At 42.6% G+C, this 21,821-nt stretch overlaps 1 protein-coding gene across 5 annotated transcripts in view; it reads left to right on the forward strand.

Annotated features, from left to right (window-relative positions):
- Positions 1–330: 330 nt before the first annotated feature.
- Positions 331–21,821, forward strand: part of CACNA1I (calcium voltage-gated channel subunit alpha1 I) — an 88,566-nt gene continuing 67,075 nt past the window's right edge. For all 5 annotated transcript variants that reach the window (XM_066184158.1, XM_066184160.1, XM_066184159.1 and 2 more), the window contains exons 1-3: positions 331–437; positions 1,429–1,562; positions 18,970–19,067. In XM_066184158.1, coding sequence (XP_066040255.1) covers positions 345–437; positions 1,429–1,562; positions 18,970–19,067 — 325 coding nt within the window. In that variant the 5' untranslated portion in view covers positions 331–344. The remainder of the gene's footprint in view (positions 438–1,428; positions 1,563–18,969; positions 19,068–21,821) is intronic.

Consider the following 21,821-nt stretch of genomic DNA (forward strand, 5'->3'; position numbering starts at 1 on the left):
CTTCCATGTATTTAGAACATTCAGTAAACCAATGAGGGAAAAGACTCAACAAACCAACAGGAGAGGAGCTACCATGTTTGACTATGGCAATGATTAGGCTTGTGTCAGTAGTTTAGGCCTTTTTTGCTACCTCTGCTTTCCCTTCTACGAAAGAGTTTTGCCTTAATCAAGGAATGGAGTAGTGATAAACTGAGTGCAGAGAATGTGGAAATGTAATAAATCAGCCTACCAGTACTTCTTTCCCTTGATCTTCCTATTTTGTTACTTCAAGCCTAGAGTGAAAGCCATGATGCTTTTGCAGAAGTTTTCCTTGACTCTTTTCCACCTGGTTCGAGTGCGTCAGCATGATGGTGATTTTGCTAAACTGTGTTACCCTGGGAATGTACCAGCCATGTGAGGATATGGACTGCCTTTCAGACAGGTGTAAAATCTTGCAGGTAAGCAGATTTCCTTCTTGTTGTGATGGTGCTTCAGTGCAAGTCACAAATTTTCATGCATGCTTTCCTTCAAAGTGTGGGCTATACCTTCCCAGAGAGACTGGCAAGACTACCCCTGGCAGCGAGTGATCCTGTTGTAAAATGGCAAGAGCTTGCTTTGAGGAGGGGAATGGGACAAGAGAGAGAATGAATGAACTTTATTTGTGACTATGCAATACTGTACACTTGCTAATATTCCTGAACCTGCATGTGACCAGGGGTTTCCTAACAGACACCTACAAGACACATAGGTCAGGGTTAAGCTGGGGAGAGGTAACTAAGGTTACACAATCCAGGCAGGAGGGAATAGCAGCTTTCAATGCATTTGGTAGTCTGGTCATGTGCAAGACTATTACTGATTCAACAGATGTTGTGGCATTCAGGATGCCCAAAAGGAGAGGAAATAAAAAGAATGCTTAGAAGGACCATGAGTACATCCAGACTGTAAAAGCACCAGCTGTGCTTGATGCTTCCCCAAAGAGAAGGTGACAGCAAAGGGTGTCATCCACAGTGTTGTTGTGGCTTCAGGTTGAAGGCCTTCAAGTATCTGAAGTTTCTCTCTGTGATGAGTGTGTGCTGTCCAAGCTGTGTGGAAAGCTGCACCATGTCCTCAGCTGAGCCATTTGCAGCAATGTGATGAGGAGTCCCTCCTGAGGGATCTTGGAAAAACAAGTGTTTTCCTGGCTGCTGCTGAACCAACACCCCTTTTCAAGTCTGTGTAAGGAGTCTCTGAGTCTGCATCAGTTATTTCACCTGTGGGTGAAAAAACTATAAAAGCCCTTACTGAACTTCAGCAGCAAGAAACTGCCAGGGCTACATGAAAGAAACTTTTCTAGGCCTGCCTCTATCTCACTTTCAGAAGTACTGAAATTAGTATTTTTCTCACATTCAGTGTTTTAAAGTCCAAGGCTGAAAATGCTTGTCAAATTGCTCTTGGGTTTCTGTTTGGCAGGTGTTTGATGATTTCATCTTCATCTTCTTTGCCATGGAAATGGTCTTGAAGATGGTTGCCCTGGGGATCTTTGGCAAGAAGTGTTACTTAGGAGATACCTGGAACCGCCTGGACTTCTTCATTGTCATGGCTGGGTAGGTTGATAATTTCTGGGTTTCTTTATTCTGGGTGTACTAGAGTCTTGTATGGAACAGAAATGATGTAACTGAGGAGAAAGTTTCAACTCTGGTGACACTCCAGTGCAGCTGCCAAGCTGGAATGAGGCATGCTGCGGTTGGCAGCCAATGGAAGAAAGAGCAGACAAGGTAGCTTAACTCCTCAGCTGATGTGCAGCCATCTGTCTAGCACAACTTGAGTAGAGGGTGTTAATTTGTATCAGCTGAAGAACTTGCCCAGAAACATTTCTGGGTTTTTGTGTTTTTGAAATGTCTGGGTAGAAGAGGTGTATGATGCCTTGAGAGGCTACGTAGAATAGAGCAAAACAGTGTTTAAGGAATAAAGTAGGTATTTATTAAAAAGACCTTCAAAGGATACACCTTGGGCAGTTCAAGAGCCTGGCTGAGGCTACACCCAAGATGGACAACGGGTCACAAGTTTTCACAGTTTTATAAGTTTTGGTCCATGTACGTATTGGGGTTAATAGTCCAATTACAGCTTCAGGTTACGAAGTCCCATCCTCCCAGATTGCTCTCCTCAATTCTCCATTGTTCATACTTTTTGGGCCTGAAGCTGAAACAGTGTCCTTGGTTCTTGGGCTGGAAAAGGATTATTTTGTCTGACTACACTGTGAAGAGAACTTGCTAACACTTTAAATGCAGTTCAGAGTTATGTACTAATGCAGTACAGAATCTGGAAAATATGAAAGCTAAAACTTAAGGCATCATGTAATCTTTACCTGAACCAAACTAAAGCTAGTGTTTCTGTTTCCAGCAGCAGTGTTTCAAGGGTAGGAATGTAGGTTTTTTTATTCAGGACTTTTTTGTTTTTGTTTTGCACCAGCATTACCCACAGTACTATTGGGACAAGTTGACATTTGAGGGTTTTTCGCAACAAAGTTGCTATGATGAAGCTTTGATTTTCCCCTCTGCTTGTATCAAGTGGAAAGTCTACCAGAATTTGCCTATTAAATCACAGCAAAATGTCCATTTCTGATACCAGTAGGATGTGCTTTTCCCCCTGGAATTCTAATTTTCAATTAGAATGCTTTGTGGTATAATTAAAAAAAAATCAGAAATAAATACATTATATTGCTCTTCCCACAGAAAAAAGTGAACAAGAGAAGCCCTCAATTTTCTTTTTCTTTGGCCAGGAATTACCAGCTCCTCTGTTGACTGGAAGTGCATGTGTTACTGACTGAGCCAGCAGTGAGTTTGAGCTCACTTTGCAAAGTTTTCACCCATGATGCGGAGCAGCCCTGTCTTTATATTTGCTTTTGACAGAGCTCTTCTACTGCAAGACTTGAAAGCCATTTCCTCTGGAGGAGCAGATAATTGCTTGCTTCTGGGAGAAGCAGAGATTTTCAAACTCAGTGCAGCTGTAAAAATTTGAAGGCTGACTCTCGGCCAGGTTGTGCAGGAAAGGAGGACAAGCAGGTGAAAGCTGTAGGCTTTTCTAAACATTTTTTAACACAATATGTGTGAGATGGGAAGACCTTTCTTGTAGCTGATCCTGCTGTGATTAACATCTGATTTAAAATGGCCTGACATGAGGAATGGCAGTTAAAGCCCTTGAGACATGGTGCTGAGAAAAGCCAGATCACTGTATGTTCTAGCCTGAGCTACTGGTGGCAAGATTGCTGGAGACTGTATGCAAGGAAAGAAGACCCTAGCACAGCCGCCTTTGAGGAAGGAAAAGCTGGGTAGGTTTCAAAAGGGGACCTTGGAGCTGAGCCTATGGTGCTCCTCTGTATGGGTGACATGCTGCAGCATGCTGGGAGACTCTGCTCCAAGTGGGCACAGAAAAACCAGCATACGAGGTAAAAAGGCTTGAGAATTGGGAGTCTTCCTCTGCCTAGGGTCCCTGCAAGCGTGGTATGTGGGTGATGCTGCCTGAAGACATGGTGAAATCAGTGGGGCAACACTAAATGAGAGAGTGTGAGCTCAAATACTTCACGCAGAAAAAAAGTGAAATCCACACTACCTGGAGAAGAAGGGAGCAAACTCCCTTACATGTTTCCTTCTGTCACCATTACTGGCAGGAATTTGAGGAGAGACAGTCTTTTGTGCATCTGATAACAGTACGAGGGAAAAAAAGCTCATATCTGAACTTCTTTTAATGCCAAGGAGACTTTGAATCAACTCCTTAGCTAGGAAGTAATCCGTGTGGAGGATTTTTTATTTCAGGTCAGAAATTGAAAGAAGTTTTTTTCATGATTTCTATTCAATTGTCCTCATGAGGTGTGAGAATGAAATGATAGTAATCTCACTAGAGTATCTGATCTCAAAGGACTTCTGCTAAAGAAAGTGTTTTTTTTCCATTTAGTTATATAGAACTAATGACTATATAATCTATTTTGAGTTATAAAAGCTTGTGGTTATTAATTCATTATTCTTTGAAATTCATTAAAGTTGTCTGCACTGTTTAAATCAAATCCAAAGCTTTAAGTTGTCCTTTCATACTGCAGGCTTTTGTGCAACCTTAAATGTAAGCCCCAATCTTTATCCTTATTGACTCCACATGGCTTACTGAAGCCATGTTGTCCAGATGCTGCCTTAGCATTCTGACTTAGGGAGGACACTTAGCATTAGGTCTTCCACATTTTCTCCATGCCAGGGAGTTAGATCCTGATTAGAGGCTAATCAGTTTTCTTTAAGAGACTTCACCTTTTCATTGTCCTGTGTTGCAGCACGGGTCAGTGGTGACTCGTTGCAGCCTCCTGAAAGCATCTCCCAGAGGAAGGTGTTTGGGCAGATGCACAGCAATCACACACCCGCACACACCACAGCTAACTTGCTGACAACGGATGACAGGAAGGGCCTTTGTGGAGAAATCCACTGGGTTTTACAGCAGGGACACTGAAACAGTCCAGAAGCAAAGACACCAACAGTTGGAGACCCCAGGCTTATGTGTGGGTAGAAGGGGGTGGAGCTAACAGTAACGACCAATCACCAAGAGGTGTGGGTGGGAGAAGGGTGATCAGTGGCCAGTAGGGAAACACAAGGGTAATTGGACAGGGGTACGAACCAATGGGGTTACAAAGAACAGAGAATCTGCTAGAAACCTGACCATTTAAGGTCAACTGCAGGAGTAATAGCCAACAGGGGGGTGTGGCCCTGGGGTTGACTGACAATCTGTCAGTTAAACAGGGGGTCCATAGGAGAGGTTAAGGTCTAGGGGACATTCTTCCAAGGCATAGCCTCAGGAAGTCTCCTAGTGGAGAATCCACAATCCTGGATTCTTGTTTTCTGTAAGGGAGGTCATAAACTTGGCTCCTAATGAAACGTCCCTGATATTGAGGAGCAATGCCAAGCCTAGAGTCCATGCAGCTTCTCTCCAGTTTCAAGAATATGGACTATACTACCCAGCCCTTTCTCCTCCCTTCTTGCTTTCCAAATAAACACCAGCAAGGCAGCAGAGGTTGCAAAGAATAGACTGTAACATGGAAAAGTGAGGTGCAGGCAGGGCCCATTCTGTGGGGCATTCCTGGGCAGCTGTCTCCATCTGGTTTGCTGCATGATAGCATGTTTCATCAAAGCGGATAATGACTGTTTGCTGCTAAGGCCCCAGACAGTGTTTTGATTACATAAAGCATGTATTCAGGCAATCATTTGTAGTTATTTCCTCACTTCCTTGGAAAGCCAGAAGCTGTAGTTTTAGTTAGCTAAATTCCCTCATGTGCCCTTGCCCTGCTTGCCCCTGCAACCCAGCAGCTCAAGGAGGAAGACTTCATTGTCACTAAAAATATTCAGTTTCCATGGTGATAGGAGCTGACATCACCAGAATTTTCTCCCCTCTTGAACACTCCCTCCCCTAACCACCTTCAACATGGTTTTTTTCTGAATTAGTTAGGAAAAAAAAAAAAAAACAACAAAACAACAGTTAGTTATAAGTTAATGCTCTCCTGCATTGTTCCCCTCAGAACTCCAAAAATCATATGAAACAATTAGGTTTGAACAGTGCCAATGCCCCTGTGTGCACAAAAAAACAGGGCTGCAGATTCAGCTTGTTGATGCTCCCGTTCCCAACTACTTGCTGGTGACGGGAGGTTGCAAGTTACCAGACATTTCAAGCAGACTGTGCTCGTCACTACCAGCTGTCCTGGTGGGAGTCTCTCTTCCCTTCCATTTGTGATTAGGTCTTGTCTGCTGTCATTTGTTTCCCACAGGGATGGGTGTGTTTGGAAAGCTTGAACTGAGGCAACTTCAGAGGGCAGCTTCCTCAAGCTGAGAGCCTATGATGGTTTGAAAGTTGAGAAAATGAGAAAGCTAATCAGATTGGAAATGTCAGCCAGAGTCTATATGTGTGTGAATTTAGGGGGAGAGTCACTTGTTACTGGGCTCATACTCATCAGCTTTTGAAGCCAGGCAGTTCTTTAGCAATACAAAAGTGAACAATTGCCCCTGTTTGCTCTATTCTGTGAAACAGTTGCATTCACATGTGGTTGGAGATGATGCCACCGTCCCTCTAGGAAAGGATATATCATCCCTTTATATATCTGACCTGAGGGTCTCCTGGACCTTGGGGGCATAAATTCCATGTAGGGAGTGGTTGTTCTGCCTCTCATAATGCAAGTGCTGTAATTAACCATCTGTGGTGGAAATTCTGTGTCTTTGCCCTCTTCTGTGGCTTCCCAGGGACATGTTAGGTAAATTAAAGGGCAGAGGACTTCACTACATAGTGGAGGGGTGGGGGGTGGTGGTGTTGTGATTACACATGTGTGCCCAGAAATATGCCCAAAATCTTGAACTACTTTTTGTTTGAATTCCATTGACTGAGGAGAGGGTCTGTCTTTCACAGAATGCTGTCTTTACCTCTCTCCTTTATTACAGTGGAGTTTGCCATGTAGTTCTCAAACTGTGGTCAAATTCCATCCTGTCCTTACCTTTGGTGTGAGGCATAGATTTTGGGTATTTCCACATTTTGGGATATTCTTGTGGTGTTATTAAACAGCTTTTAAAAGTGCACTTCAGAACAAGACACAGCATTCTGTCAGAGCTTCAGTCTGCTTCAGTGGCATTGGTTGTAATATTGTCTTACTATTCCTGCCTGAAATTTCCTGTTTCCTATAAACAAGTATTGCAGTAACCTGTCCATTCAATCACAGCACCTCACTATCAATTCATTCAGCTGCCTTCTTAATTGCCTCCAAGCTTGATTGGTTTGGTTTTTTTTCCTGTCTCCTCTTCTAAAGAGAGAAAACCCCTTCCTATTAGTAGGAACAGTAAACTTTGTTCACAGATGTATGTTGGTTCCATTTTTTCACACTGGAATACATATTATTTGCATTTCCAAAGCAGTTCATGCTGCTTCAATTCATCTATAACTTACTTGTCATCTTAATTTCTTTTCTGTTCTCCCAAAAATATGCCTCAACTGCAAAATCCATCAGTGACTTTTTTTAGTTTTCTGTCAGGTTGTGATAAATAAACTAAGAACAGAGTGGCAAGAATTGTGTATTACAGAAGTACATCTGCTCACAAATGAATCCCCATTTAGTGTTGCATGTGAGGTTTATTACTTAGTCTTTCTCCAGCTAATGTATGTCATGATGATTACATATCATTCCAGCCATATCAACCTAATTACTTGTGTGAACCAGACTTGTAATCTCATAGGAGATTATAGTACATTAGTTTGATGATGTCTATTTTTTTCTTAAACTTGTATTGGGTATGGGTAATTTTGTTATCCACTTTTAATCCATAATCTATCCAAGATGCTTATTGACAGTTTCATTACTGTACTGTCACCAGCATCATTCCAGTCATTGAGATCACTGTGTGCTGGCACAACATCAGAATTCCTTTGACCCCTGGATGCTTTCCCAGTTTTCTGAGTCTAATCAAAAATTACCAAAAAAGATCTGATCCAGATCTTTTCTGGCCATCTCTTCTAAAACTCTTGCATACAGATTGTCCAGGCTTGCTTATCTTAGAAAATCCCTATTTAGGCACAGCCGGAAATACTTGATCACAGCTGGGGCTGAAATTAGCTGATTATGATCAATGATGCATGTACATCATCTGACCTTCCACAGAGGACTTTTTTTCTTAGCTGATGTTTCTGTCTTTTTTACACTGTTAGTGACAATTCTGTTTTCTTCTTCCAAAACTTATATCATTTTATGTGCTCTTTCAGTTCTCTTACAAAATTTCTACAAGGCCATCTTCTAATTTTATGCTCATGAGTATCACCTTCCCCTCTCCTGCTATTACATTGCTGCTTTTGCTTTCACTCATGTTGTACTATCTTTTTAGCCCTTCTTGTCTCTCCTGAAGCTTCTTGGATATGTGATAATATTCCTAAACACCACTTGATTGTGCTCCACGGCTCATGAATTGAAGTCTGAGTAGTTTGGCACTTGGAGCAATTTAAAAGACATGTAGATGTGACTGGTGCTTAAGGACAGGGTTTAGTGGTGGACTTGGCTTGGTTGAGTTTTACTTAATGATCTTAAAGGCATTTTCCAATCTAAACGATTTTATGATTCTATGGCTATTTCTGTATGGTTTCAAATTCATTAATATGGCCTCTCAAATCCACCAGATATATCTGGTACTGCTGATGAGCTTACATGAGTTGGACATAACACATGCAATCAAGTTCTATAATACATTTTTTTAAAGAACTTGATAGACAATCTCTCTGTCTTCCATTCTTAAATACAATTTTCTGTGATTTGTAAGACTGAGAACTTCCAAGAAGATTTAGGTGCCCCCAATGCATTAATCAAATTTAATTCTTAGAGGTGAATTGGGAGAGTGCTTTTATCAAGAAAGCTGGTCAGCCCGTGTTCTTGTGTGACCTAGACATACCTAATCACATTCATAGGATCATAGATAATCAGGGTTGGAAAGGGCCTTGTGGGATCTCCAGTCCAATCTTGTTGCTCAAAGGAGGGTCAACAGCAAACTCAAGTTAGAGTTTTCCAGTCAAGTCTTGACCCACCACAGATGGAGATGGCACCATCTCTCACCATCTCAGCCCCAACACTGATGTATCCCTGTTACTGGTCTGAACCTCCCTTTCCTCTCTGTTTTTGTGTTTGTTGTGTCTTGTTCTCCTGCCATGTGGCACTATGAGGATTCTGGCTTAATCTCACTGACTGCCTTGTAGGTACCAAGGAACTGCTGTTAGGTCCCACCAAAATCAACTCCTCTTCTAGCTAAACAAGCCCACATCCTTCAGCCTCTCCTCACGGGACAAATGCTCCAACTCTGAGCACCTTGGTGACCCTCCACTGGACTTTCTTCAATTTATCAACACCTTCTTTCATTTGAGGGCCAAAAGTGAATGTGCTGTTTTAGACATGGTCTACCAAGTGCAAAGTAAGGGGCATAATCCCTCCCTCATCTGCCTGCTGCAGTCCGACTGGTGCAGCTTGGTATGTCATTGTCCTTCCCTGCGTAGACCTGTCCCCCAGGACTGGCAGCTCCTTTTCAGCAGCATCACTGTCCATCAGTCCAGCCCAAATGCAGGACCTTGCATTCATCTGTTGAATTTCATGAGGCTCCTGTCAGCCCATTTCTCTAGCAAGAAGGAATTTTCTGTATGGCAGAAAATTAATCTGTACGTATTTAGTCACTGATTCTGTACTAGAAAATCACATTTTTGACAGAGTGTGTTACTCCCCCTCTCTGTCCACTAGAGCCTCCCTGCTAGGTTAAAAATCCTTGATTTTAATGTTCCTTTCATGCATATTTTCCCACCAGGCCTTCCTAATGCCATTTAGGCATAATGGTCATAAAATGAACAATTCTTATTCTCTTTAATCCTCAGGCCCCTAGCACAGGTGTAGAGGTGACACTATTTTTCTCCTCTTTACATCTTTTAGTGCCTTGATTAGTTTTGTTCTTGACATGGAGGTTCAGTAAGAATTATCTGTTTTCCTAGTTTTATCACTTTCCCCTTTGGTCGTTTATTTAATCTTCTGACTGGTCTTTCAGTTTTCTAAAACCTAATTTTTCTTCTAATGAAATGCTGGTTAATACTTCTGCACAAGATTAGCCCAGTTTTCTGCCAGTCTCATGCTCTGTGTGCCTGGCCAAGCCAGCACTTTGTTACCAAATTACTCCATCACCTTTTTGCCTGTTGGCCAGAATGTGCCACTAAGGAGTTCAGCTGAATGTTTCTTGTCCAGCTTCTTCAGAATGGGACACAAATCCAAGTCTATAATATGTGGTATATCTATCATGATAAGAAAAGCAAATAGTTTCAAAACACATCATCATGGGTAAATACTTCAAGTCTGAAAGCCTTCCTAATTTTGCTTTTAGTTTCACCTAAAGTTTGGCAGCACAGCTCTCCTGGTATCTTCATTTCTTTTCCAAAGCATCATTTCCTTTCTGAGTAGTTATGCAGCCTTTGGAAAGGGTTTTGTACAGCTGAAGATCTCTTCTCAGGCAAGCCTGACAGCCCCTTAAGCTGAGCAGAACACTTCTTCTCACTCCCTGTGCCTTTTGGCTGGTTGCTTCTTCAGGAGTGCTTTATGCAGCTTCCACACTGGGAGTCTGGAAAGTGTTTCTATTTACTGAGATATTACTTTTACATTTTCTTTCTGATAGTTATCTACTGTCGTTGAGTTCTGTTCCCCATAATTCCCTAGATATGGCATTCTTTCCAAAAACTTGGAGTGATGATGCTTCCCAAATTCATCTTCCAAGCTCTTTTCAAACGCGTGCAGCATCAGTGTGAACACCAACTTTCCCCTTACATGGAAAGTACTTAAGGCCCTATGTTCATCCCTCTAAATTTCAGCCTAGGAAAGGGAACTGGCAGCTCTCTGGAGGATGTGAGGTACCAACCCCCCATCCTCAAATGCCCGTTTCCAGGAAACAAAACCATCACTGCGTGGTGCCCTTCCACACTGGGAAGATGCCTCTTAGCCTGAAATAAACCAACTGGCCTTAATCTCAGAAGATGGGGAAGTGTTGCCAATCGTCTGCTTTTTCTTTGCTTTCAAATAGCGGCAGTCCTTCGGGGACCTGGCCAGAATTTGCATACTTACGAATTTAAAATTTATGTTACGATTTTAAGTTATGATTTAAAATCTCAGATCATTAAATACATATTAGCAGCAGAGTAAACAGCAGAATGCTCAGAAAATCCTAGTTAGCCAATGTTCGATGCCAAATAGAAGTCTCTATAAAATTATGGCATGTTAAAGAAAAATGTAATAAATATAGCAATTAGGTGTTTCAAGTAGTGATCAGAAAAAGATGGAAACCAGCAAGCAGCAGGCTAAAAAATAGCATCTTAACCAAAGGTAGAAATAGCAGCAGCACAGCCCTCCCCTTAAACATGCACTCTCTTTTTCCTCCTTAATGATACTAATTATTTCATTTGCTTTCTCCAAGTAAAGCTATCCCTAGATGTGCAACATATTGAAATGAAAGCAGTCATCAAAACGAAATGAATCACACCAGAGAAAATCAAAACAAGGAGGCAGTGCTACCCTGCCTGCATAACGTGTAGTTCTCAATTATTGCCTCTGATTTTTTGCCTTCCTGAAAGCTAATTCCCTACCATGTGAATATTAGGTTTCTTAAAAAAAACCAAAACACATACCCCCAAAAAGGTAAAACCAGCAGGCTTACAGGACCAAAATGCAGACATTCTTTTTTATTTTCCTAAGCAGTGAAATACAGAGCTCAGAGGCTGTGTTCTGACTCTTGGTTTTTAAAAGTGAGGCCCCATCACTTGCATTCAGTCATCTGAGCTTGGACTGCCCTGATTTTCTCATCACAGTGTGAAAACCTGCTTATGTCTTTTTGTATCATGTCTCTGAAACTATTAAGAGACTCTGACATTTTCTCTTAGTACACAGTTTGGAGAGAAATCTGAGTGTTCCAGGGTGTGAAATAATCACATTCCAGGCAGCAAGGGACCAGTCTCACAGACTCTGGAAGCTTTCAATGGCTTTTGCTTGCGCAGCATTATTAAAAAAAAAACAAACAAGTAAAAATATTTTTAAAATGTTTTAAATATTTAAATTTTTAAATATTTTATTTAAAAAATAAATACCGGAGGGGAGAGAATTGCAGGTTAATTTTTTAGGAATATAAAACATCACAACTCAGGAGCTGACTGTGCAATTAGTAATTGATCTATCACTCTCTGAGAAAATTTATTTTTACTAACAGAATTATAGATTCTTTATTATTATTATTATATTTTATAAGTGGGGAAAATATATTTTATTTAAAAATAAAGAATTTAATAAATTATTTATTATTATTATATTTTATAAATGTAATGTGTAATTACCGCATTTCTTGTTTTACTAGCAAGGCTTCTTTTTTTAAACTTCTGTCTTTCAGTTTTTGTGTCAGCAGAGGGTTGTCTTTTTGCAGCATAATGATCTCTAAATTTAAAAGAGATAAGCAGGACTACTTAGCTTAGTACACTGTGGTTTGCAGAGCAATTTAGAGGCCTACTGTGTTATTCCGCTTTTTCTGTGGTAGACGTTGAAAGGATTTTGGATCATCTATTTAGGGTGTATGTTGAAGCCTGGCCCCAGAGGTACCAAACTGTGCAAAATAGGTGCAAATGTACAGTTTTGTTCTTCTATCTATATAGATATATCTATGAATCCCAAGAGAGCTGATAGGCGGGTCAGTGCTGGGATCTGCCTGGCAGCCCTATGCCTCCTGCACCACAATGTCCACATAGCAAAAGATTAGGTCCAAATAATGAGATAGTCTTTAACTGCTGGACCTTTGGGGAAAATAAGGGTATGGCTCCAGCTGTAGAGCAGAATGGTGGGCATGGGCAGAAATCTTAAAAATATAGGTCCTGTCTAGGAGGCCTGCTGGGCTGGTAAGTAGCCTGTCTGCATCTGCTGGTTTGTGTGCTGCATCCTGTGGCTGCAGACTCTGAGTGGAAGCAGTAGCCCTCCGCTTTTGCTTAGTGTCTGGACAGGCCTCATCAAAATCTCCTGGTTCTGCTTCTAATATGTCCAGATGGATTTACAAGACATTGGATTCATCTTCCAGCTCTCTTTGTGTACAAGCTCAGGCATGTCCAGCCTTAGCAAGGGATGACAGGAGGTGTCTTTAATGCCATATGTGCCCCATGATCTAGACCTTTATCTGCATACTCTTTTTCCTCTCTATCTGTATGCTCTTCCTCCTGCCTCATTGCTGTTACTCCAGTGCTGCTAGTCCCCACTATCCAGGCAGTTGTGGATGGCAGTAAGTGGATTTTACTGCCTCCCTTCCCTTTCCACAGCACAGATTCAGTTGATGGAGTCTCTTGCCAGCCCTGTTCTCCATGTTCCCTGCCCATTGCTACAGCTTTGCCACAGAGGACCAGGCCTGTATGGATCTAGTGATGCATATGCCTTTTTTTTCTTTCGTTTCACCACGGTTGCTCAATAATGTCGGGGGGGAGATATGGGACCATTGGAATACATTGTCCAGTGCAAATACCAGCTTTGCTCCTTGTTAGTATTGTAGCCACAGTCTTAGAGGCCAGAGCAGAGGCAGTGAGACCTTCTTCTTGTCCTGGTGTGTATGACTGAAGTGGAAGAATTTAGGGGTAAATCAGTCTCCCATCACCCCACAAACTTCAGGTGGAAGATTTGAACTCATATCAGGGGCTTGACATTTCGGTAAATGGAGAGATGTCAGCTCCACCTTTTGGCATAGATACCTGAATAAAATTTCAGTCAGGGAAGACTGATGGTCTTAATTTTTCCTGTGAATTCCTATGTTCTAGATCTTCAAAGTGGTAGAAATTACAGTTTGCAAAATGTGATTGCCAGATCAAGGAGCTGAGGACAGAAAGGCATATTCCTGTACACAGAAGACATTGATTAAATCCCATCTCGCCACAGTATAGGTACACACCAGTCTTTGAGCCCTGACATAGCTGAGAAGCTGAAGGATTTCAGAGCAGAGACCAACTAAAGTCTTCTGCCCATGTCACATCAGGTGCTCATAGATGTAGTGATCAAATGGAAGTCCACAGGCAGGAAAAGCATCTCTTTCAACAGAGACTCATAGCAAATCTGAAATTACAGCTAGAAAGTCCCAGCCATGAAGTTTTTGGCTTCAGTGCCAAACCTAAATTTATTTGACAAAAAATTATGAATTTATTAGATTGCAGTTAATTAGATTTCAATTGAGAACTTCTATCAGAGAAGGGGAATCAGGCAGCTTTTGAATTTGACAAAAACATATTGACTTTGTGTCATAAGGAAAATACTGCCTCTGTATTTTTCATGAATGATTTCAGAATAAGTTTTAAATACCATTTCTTGACTGCTAATTTTCAGCAAAAAGACATTCAGAAGCCAAGGTTAGGAAAGTTAAAAAGTATTTAATAAAGGTATAAGGAGATATAAATATAAAGAGGTAAATGGTAATGTTTGAACAGTTTTAATAATGAATTTCATTGAATGTAACTGCAAGGTAGCAGCTGGCCAGATATTGCATAAGTATATTATCTTGGGCCACACATGCAGCATATAAAGTCTGAATTTTCTGGACTCCTTACGTGGCTTTTGTATTGTCTCTATGTCTCTTTTAGATAGCCTTAGCTTTATTCCTCCATCCTGCTGGTCAGTCTGCACTCCCTGCCTGGCACAGAGCCACACTGGCCATGCATTTCTGCTGTTGGACAATGAATGCTGCTCCTCTCGAGTGCCAAGGCAGATGCAAAACCACTCTCAAGCTCACAGGTGCAGAGGAAAAAATAAGTGCTAAGCTGTAGTTGATGAAGCTATTCTGGTGTTATCAAGGCCTTACAAGCATTGAAGGTTTCTATGCCCCCTTGTCCCTGTGTACTTGCTGTCTGATCCAGTGGCATGACACAGGACAGAGGTACATGAGACCAGGCACATTCTGAGAAGGGTCAATGTGCTAACAAATTGCTCACTTGTTCCCTGCAGTAGCTTGGTCTCATATCTGTTTAACTCCAGGTCTTTTGTGTGTTCAGCTGAGCAGATTTACCTAAATGGAAAAATATGAAGGAAAGTCAAGGGGCAAATGGAAAAAGTGTGAATTAAGAAGGAAGATTAAAATGAGAGGTGGAAATGTTGCAGGCAGGTATGCGTCAGAGGAATATAAAGAGGCAGGGAGCAGGTGGGATGCCTTGAGAGTGGGGAGGGAGGCAGAGCTCAAATGGAGAGGTGTTCCCTGCTAGGCATCCCCCTGCTTCTGCAGGATGAACCCCATGCGTGCCCCTGTCCCACTTCCCACCCTCACAGTGTTCCCAACATGCATCAGTCTTGAGCTGAGGGGTGTGAGGATACTGCCTGTGCCTCACTCCCTCTGCTTCCAGAAGAGTTTCATGTGGAAGATTTTGAAAAAAGAAAACCTCTAGCAAGGGAAGAAGAATTACTGTCAATATTCAATTATCTTGACAGCCCAGTGCTCAAATTCCATCACAGATGAGAAGTTTGTCTGATTTAGCATAGTTTAAGCTCCTGAACCTGTCCCTCCACTCACCCACTCACACAAGAGGCCACAAAATACTTTAGTGATGCCAGAAATGAACTACTGTTTCCCTCAGAATAGATGCATTTCACCCTGTTCCCTCATGATGAACAGAAAAGACCCAAAATCAGCATAGTCAGATTTTTTTTCCTTTCCTCCCCTTCCCACATCCTCGACTTTTTCTGACTGCCCCTAGACCTTTAAGAATTTATGGTGTTTGCTAACAAGACATGTTTTAAGCAGCCAAGAAAGAGAGGAGAACAAGCTGAAGGGTAGTGAGGTCATGGGGACTCCCCTTGCTCATGGCACTGATCTGCTACAAGGCAAGGATAAGGAGCCTGGAAGTCTCCTGGAGTTCAATAGGTGGCAACCGTTTTGTACTAGCTGCAATGTTACCTTGGTTTACAAACACCCAGGAAATGCAGGGTTCTGCAGGTTGTTGATGTGATAAGGATCCAACACCCAGCTGCCTGAGAGTCCAAACAAGCACAGTACACCTGACCCACCACCACAAGATCTCTAGACTCAGGAAATATGAACCTCTTGACATAAACCTGCTGACAGCTTCTGACTGTTCACTTTTTGCGATGAGTCCTTTTGACTCTGTGTCAACCTGACGTCACCTCCATGTATGGCACCAGGACATGGGGTACAGCCCAAACCTAAAGTAGGTTAAGTGTCCACAGTTTCCAGGCTGTGGGGAGCAGGGCTGGCTGGAGAATTATAATAACAAAAAGAGCTGGGCTAGCAACCCCTGAAATGCTGCACGTGGCTGGAGACTCCAGCAGAGTCACTTAGAGATCTTATTTTACTAGAGAATGGAGGTAACATTTGGATTTATCAGTTTTACCTACACAAAAGATGGGTGGATTTTTGGTAATCAATAGAATTTCACTGCACTTTGGTCATCTGCTTTGTGTGGGCATGCTACCATTGCACAAAGAGAAGAATGAACATAAGCCGGTGCTGAAGTGATTGCTAGAAATGAAAAGGAGAAAATGAGAGGCCCTAATGCAAAATTACACTGGAATTACATTGAAGTTGTTTGGATATAATCTGAGTGTGACTACAATAGTCATATCTCATCTGCAGGGATTTAAGCATCCTGGATTTCTCTGTTATTACAGCCAAGACCAGGAGGCCTCAGGAAGACCTGCAGGCAGAAGGGGTCTGTTAATTGAGCTGAAGCCCTGGGGCCTGCTAGGGCTGAGTTCATTTTTGTTACAAGGTGCTCTCTAAAAGATTTAGCAGTTGCCCTTTTCTAACCCATACTTGGGAACAGCCTGCTGTTTTCCCTGGCAGTGTGATTGTCCATTCAGCTTTTTTGTCTGGCTATGCTGGAATGAAATGGCAGTAAATCTATGGCTCTGTGGCCGCTGAGGGCTGCAGGAGGCTGGCTTGCTGCTTTCTGAACCACAGAGTTGAGTTAAGGCAGCATTTGTCTTGTGCTGAAGGGACCCATAGTCACTACTTGGACGATTGATAATTTTCTAGTGACACAGGGACTGTACTACATAGGTGGCAAACTCATTCCACCTTGAAGAAGGCAGTTACTTGCATGCTGTAGCCACAAGAGGACAAAACCCAAGTGGTTTGAAAACATTTTTGAAATAATCTTGCATGGTTAAGGCTAAGAAAAGCTGTCACCTCCACCCACTGATTTCATGTCACCCCTAGCTCTGTGCTTGGTTTCTCTGAGGGCCACAGTATTGTTCAGGACTTCTCATTTGGCTCCTCACAGTTCAGAAAAAAACCCAAAATTTTGAACTTAGATGTATTTTGGGCCAACAGCTACTTGGCATTTGACTCTGTTTTGGGTTGTTCTGCTACTGCTCAAAAATATGTTTGGGTTTTTTTGCCTTCAGAGGCAACCCAGTTCAGAGATGGGTGTTTTTAGGAGAGGAAAGAAAGTTCAGTGGGACTTCGCCAAGCTTTAGGCATTTATGTTTCTGTGCATATACATACCCCCACAATGAACTGCAGTGTGGGGGTTCCTTCAGTCAGGAAGCTGCTTCTGTGTGTCAGCTCTCTGTGAAGAGCTGTTAGCTCAATTGCTGTTAGCAATACAACTCGGTAGTGTGCTTTTCCTGTAACTGTAATTCCAAAATTTCAGTAGGTCTGTCTAATTCTGGAGCAACAGCATGCTGATGAGACAATCTTGCTTCATGTGGAGCAAGGCTGGTCAGTGCTTACTCAAGACTCTTTCACTGTGTGCCTTTGCATCACACAGGGATGTCCTGTAGTCATGTCCATGCATTTGTATCTCTGAGTGTTCCTCCTCCTTTTGTACCTACTTCCCAATTTCGTCTGACTGGATCCTACGCCTCTGTCTATCACTAATTCTTTCTATAGGCTGGTTGAACATTTCTGCTTGGTTTGGGGTCAGGGTTTTTTGGGGGGAAGTGGAAATATTTTGATTATCTGCATGAAATTCCTTGTCTCTTCTTCTGCTCTTGGTATAGGTGGAACTGACAGCTCCAGGGATGTAAATGAATGCCACTGCATTTCAGAGGAAGAATTATTTCATGCAATTACCCTAAAAGTGCATGAGAGAACAGACTGAAAGGAGTGAGGAAGAGAAAGAAAGAGAGCATGAGAGAGGAAAATCACAACACTTCAATAGGTTTACCCCATCATGTTTGAAAAATCTATCACTCTGAGAAGTCCCCTTTGTGAAAGGTGTAGATAGATAACCAGGCATCAGCTCTTCAAGGTCCTCTTGAATGGAGGGTAAACAATAGAAGGATCAGTCCACTGCTCCATTTTACTCGATGCTTCTCCCTGATTATTTTTTACAGATTGGCTGTACCCCCTTTCCCTCTCAGTGTCTCACTTTAGCTCTCTCATTTAATTCTCAGTGATTCCTGGTCAGGGGGATTTGGGTAAACTTTAGGTTGACTTGTGGGTCTTTCTGTATAAATTATAATGGTTTTGTTCTGAGAAAGGGTGCAGTAACAAAAGGCTGTCCCCTCAACCCCTTCATGTCTCTTGAGTCTTGTTAAAAGGCCAAGGAAAAGGGAACTTTTTTGTAGTTTCATTATTTATGTCTGAGAAGAGATTCAGTAGAAGCAGTTCCTGTCCTGACTCTGCTGCGATTTCACCTGCCAACTTTGTCACCCTCTTGATTCCATGTGCAGATCAGAGTTACCCAAGAGAAGCTGCTGACAACAGCCCATGTCTTCCCAGAGGCCTTGTGCACCTCTGTTCATAAAAACATGAAAGATGGTTTGAGGTCCTCAGGTGGAAATTGCTGGCCAGGATAAATAATCATTATAATAGTTTCCTGCCATGCTTTCAAAGAGACAGGGCATTTGCTATACTGGGTGAGGTGAGAACACTGGGCTAAGGATTGCTGGGCCAGGTCACTTTTTGTCACCGGCACCTGCTGCTTTTGCAGCAAAGCCAATGCATGAGTCACAGCTATTTGCACTTTGAAGTTACTTACAAAACATGTTGTTGGGTTAGGAAAGATAAGATCTAGCATATGTCCTAAAATTAGGCTTTTCTCCTTTTGGTTGGTGTCAAAAAGGAGTGATTCACAGCCATGGGGAAAGCCTTTCCACCTAGTCAAAGTAGTTAATTAAGAGGCTTTATTTCTATGAGAGATAAAGCAGGTTTAACTGAAGCTGTGTCCCAAGACCGTACCCTGCAGTGGGAGATGAGAGGTACACAGGGAGCACCCCGCTGTGCTGCAGGTAACTCCCAACAAAACTGGCCACACAGCTCCTGTCCTGCTGGCCTCATGTGCAGTGGCTACTTCACATGTGTGCCCTGGCCAGGAGTGCCAGGATGAAGCTCAAACTTCATCCCCATAACTTCCACAAACTCTTCAATGAAGAAATGATAAACCTGTGGCTCAAGCCAAAATTATGGATTCTTTTAAACTTTCTTTTTCTCTCTCTTTTTTTTTTCTCTCTCTCTCCCTCTCTCTCCCTTTCTGCAGGATGGTGGAATACTCCCTGGATCTCCAAAACATTAACTTGTCTGCAATCCGTACTGTCCGTGTCCTGAGACCCCTGAAAGCTATCAACCGTGTGCCCAGTAAGTTGCGCTTCTCTCCCACACCGCTCAGCTTGGCTTGTGGGGAGGACATGATCAATAAGGCTGCCTATGGTGGTGTTGTCCCAGCAGAGTTCAGGTACAAAATGAATAGAGGCTTCTGTAGGGTGTGTGCAGGTTCTTCCGTATCACAGGGCCAAGAGGTGCTGTTGGATGGGCAGGAAAACAACAATCTCCTAGCATATCTGCTCTGGTCATCCTTTGTGCATGGCCATGTTGATGGAACTTCAGAAACTGAAAGTGAACAATATGCAGTAAATTAAAGTGTTTTTTCTTTGTCTTACTGAAAGATATCACAGGTTTAATGATGTCTGTAGCCTCAAAAAGGCCTGTGTGTGAGGTCTGGAGAAGAATGAGCTTTGGGAAGCAGGGAGAATTAGTTTGCTCAGGCTTTCACTAGACCTTCAAGATCCTCACATCTGCAAAATTTTCATGTTGTTACAAGTTAGGGGCATGTAGCACCAACTCATTTTTCTTTCCTCCTCACCTTGTGCTTTGTATTCTCTCTTTTGTGCCAGCTGTCTCCTCTGTGAGCTGCTGTTGTGTGTATGAGCCAGGCCTGGGGCTGCTAGGGCTGGACATGTGAGCCCTGGGAGACTTTAGGCATTTCATCTGCAAGTTTTTCAGTCTTCCAGAATGGCAGGAAGTCTCTTTGCTGTTCTCCATAATCTCCCTGATCAGGCTGTCTGCAGTGGCTAAGACCTTGCCAGAGCTCTCCTAATCCTTCTCTCAAACTCAAATGCTACTTTTTTTTTCCAGACCTGAGAAAGTTTGCACAGTTGACCTTCTAGTCTGCATCATATACTTTCCCTTGTGCCAAAGTCATTTTCATGATGTCACCTGTTTCTTGAACATGCTGTGGAGGTGGATTTCAGAGACTCTGGCTTCATGCAAAGCCCTTCTGTAAAAGGATCTTGTCCCTCTTCTTGGATGTACTTTTATCTTTGAGCAATAGCCTTGAACAGAAGGTGCTGAAAGGTGTGAAAGAGAAACTGAGGCACAGTCCTGTGTGCCCAGCATGGCAGGAGGGGACCAGGCAAAAGAGACACTGGTTGGGGCACTGAGCAAACAGCCAGGAATGTATAATGATCCATCATGGGATGACAAAGATGAGGTTCAAGAGAAGCTTTTGGCTATTCACTGTCAGCAAAACAATCCCCCCAGTCTGTCTTTATCTCTCTGGCCCATCTCCAGAGAGAGAAAGGCTGGGAGCCAGCCCTGATCCTGGGATTGATGCCTTGAGAGGCTACCTAGAACAGAGACTAGACAGTGTTCAAGGAATAAAGTAGGTATTTATTAAAAAGGCCGTCAAAGGATACACCTTGGGCAGTTCAAGAGCCTGGCTGAGGCTACACCCAAGATGGACAACAGGTCACAAATTTTCAGTTTTATAAGTTTTGGTCCATGTACGTATTTGGGTTAATTGTCCAATTACGGCTTCAGGTTACGAAGTCCCATCCTCCCAGATTGCTCTCCTCAATTCTCCATTGCTTATACTTTTTGGGCCTGAAGCTGCAACAGTGTCCTTGGTTCTTGGGCTGGAAAAGGATTGTTTTGTCTGACTACGCTCTGAAGAGAACTTGCTAACACTTTAAATGAAGTTCAGAGTCATATACTAATGCAGTACAGAATCTGGAAAATATGAAAGCTAAAACTTAAGGCATAAGGGTAGGACCTTTCTGCGAGGGGGTGACCTGGAGGCGGTGCATGGCAGGCTCTTGCCTTCCAGGAAGATTTAGGCAGCTATGTGAGAGCATCACCATCCTCATATTGTGCAGCCTCCTTTCCTCCCTGCTTCATCAGGTGTGCCATGAGTTTGTGCTCAAAGATGGCTTTGAGAGACTGCTCCCTTTTATCAGGGTAGACTTTACCTTGGAGGCAAATAGAAGCATCTGGAATGATATCCAATTAACTCTTACAGTTGTCTGCCATTTAAATTGCTGGACAATGGTGGTCAGGAGGAGAGCTTGCTGGCAGAAACTTAAGGCTTTCTATTATTGCTGTTTACCTCCTGGAATAGCCAGAGTTGCTCCAGGGAGGAACAGTGTGAGCCACGTCAAAACTGATCCACCAGGGATCTGCTCCATGCATGCAGAGGCACCTGAGATACTTTCCATCATCTTTCCTGACCTTTACAGAGCAGATGCCATTAAATTTCTCCAGGCTGACACTGCCTGTTTGCTCTTTTCATCAGCATAGAATATACCATAGAATATACATAGAATATAAACATAGAATATTTCACCTGTATGAAATTGATGCTGTTTTAATTTCCACTCTGTGGTTTTCTCTTGCTACATAAATCTGTGGTTATATGTAGAGAATGTTTTGGAAGAAAGACATGCTGCCATTAATTAAAACAAAAAAAGGAAAGAAACGGGATTCACTGGGAGAGGGAGCATTGACTTGAGGGCTGAAAACTAGCATAGAGGCTGTAAACAAAGGCTTGTGATAAATGGGAATGAGCTGCATTTGAAGAAGGTGCCAGTGGGCTACAAGAAACATAATTAATAGGACCTTTGGCCACAAATCTTTTTTTAATATCTTTTTAAAGTTCTTCATTACTAATCTGAGGCAAAAGGAAAGTCTATTAGTGAGATTTACTGATGATACCAAGCTAGAGGTGTTGCAGGTGCTACGAAAGGAAGTGGGAAATAGGACAGCAGGAGGCAGAGGGAGATTGAGGTCACAGCTGTGAGTGTGAGATGTCTGGGGAGAGGCAAGGAGTGGGGGACT

Source organism: Chamaea fasciata, unplaced genomic scaffold (assembly GCF_029207755.1).
Source record: "Chamaea fasciata isolate MVZ Bird 193981 ecotype frontalis unplaced genomic scaffold, bChaFas1.0.hap1 SCAF_5, whole genome shotgun sequence".
Taxonomy (NCBI): domain Eukaryota; kingdom Metazoa; phylum Chordata; class Aves; order Passeriformes; family Sylviidae; genus Chamaea; species Chamaea fasciata.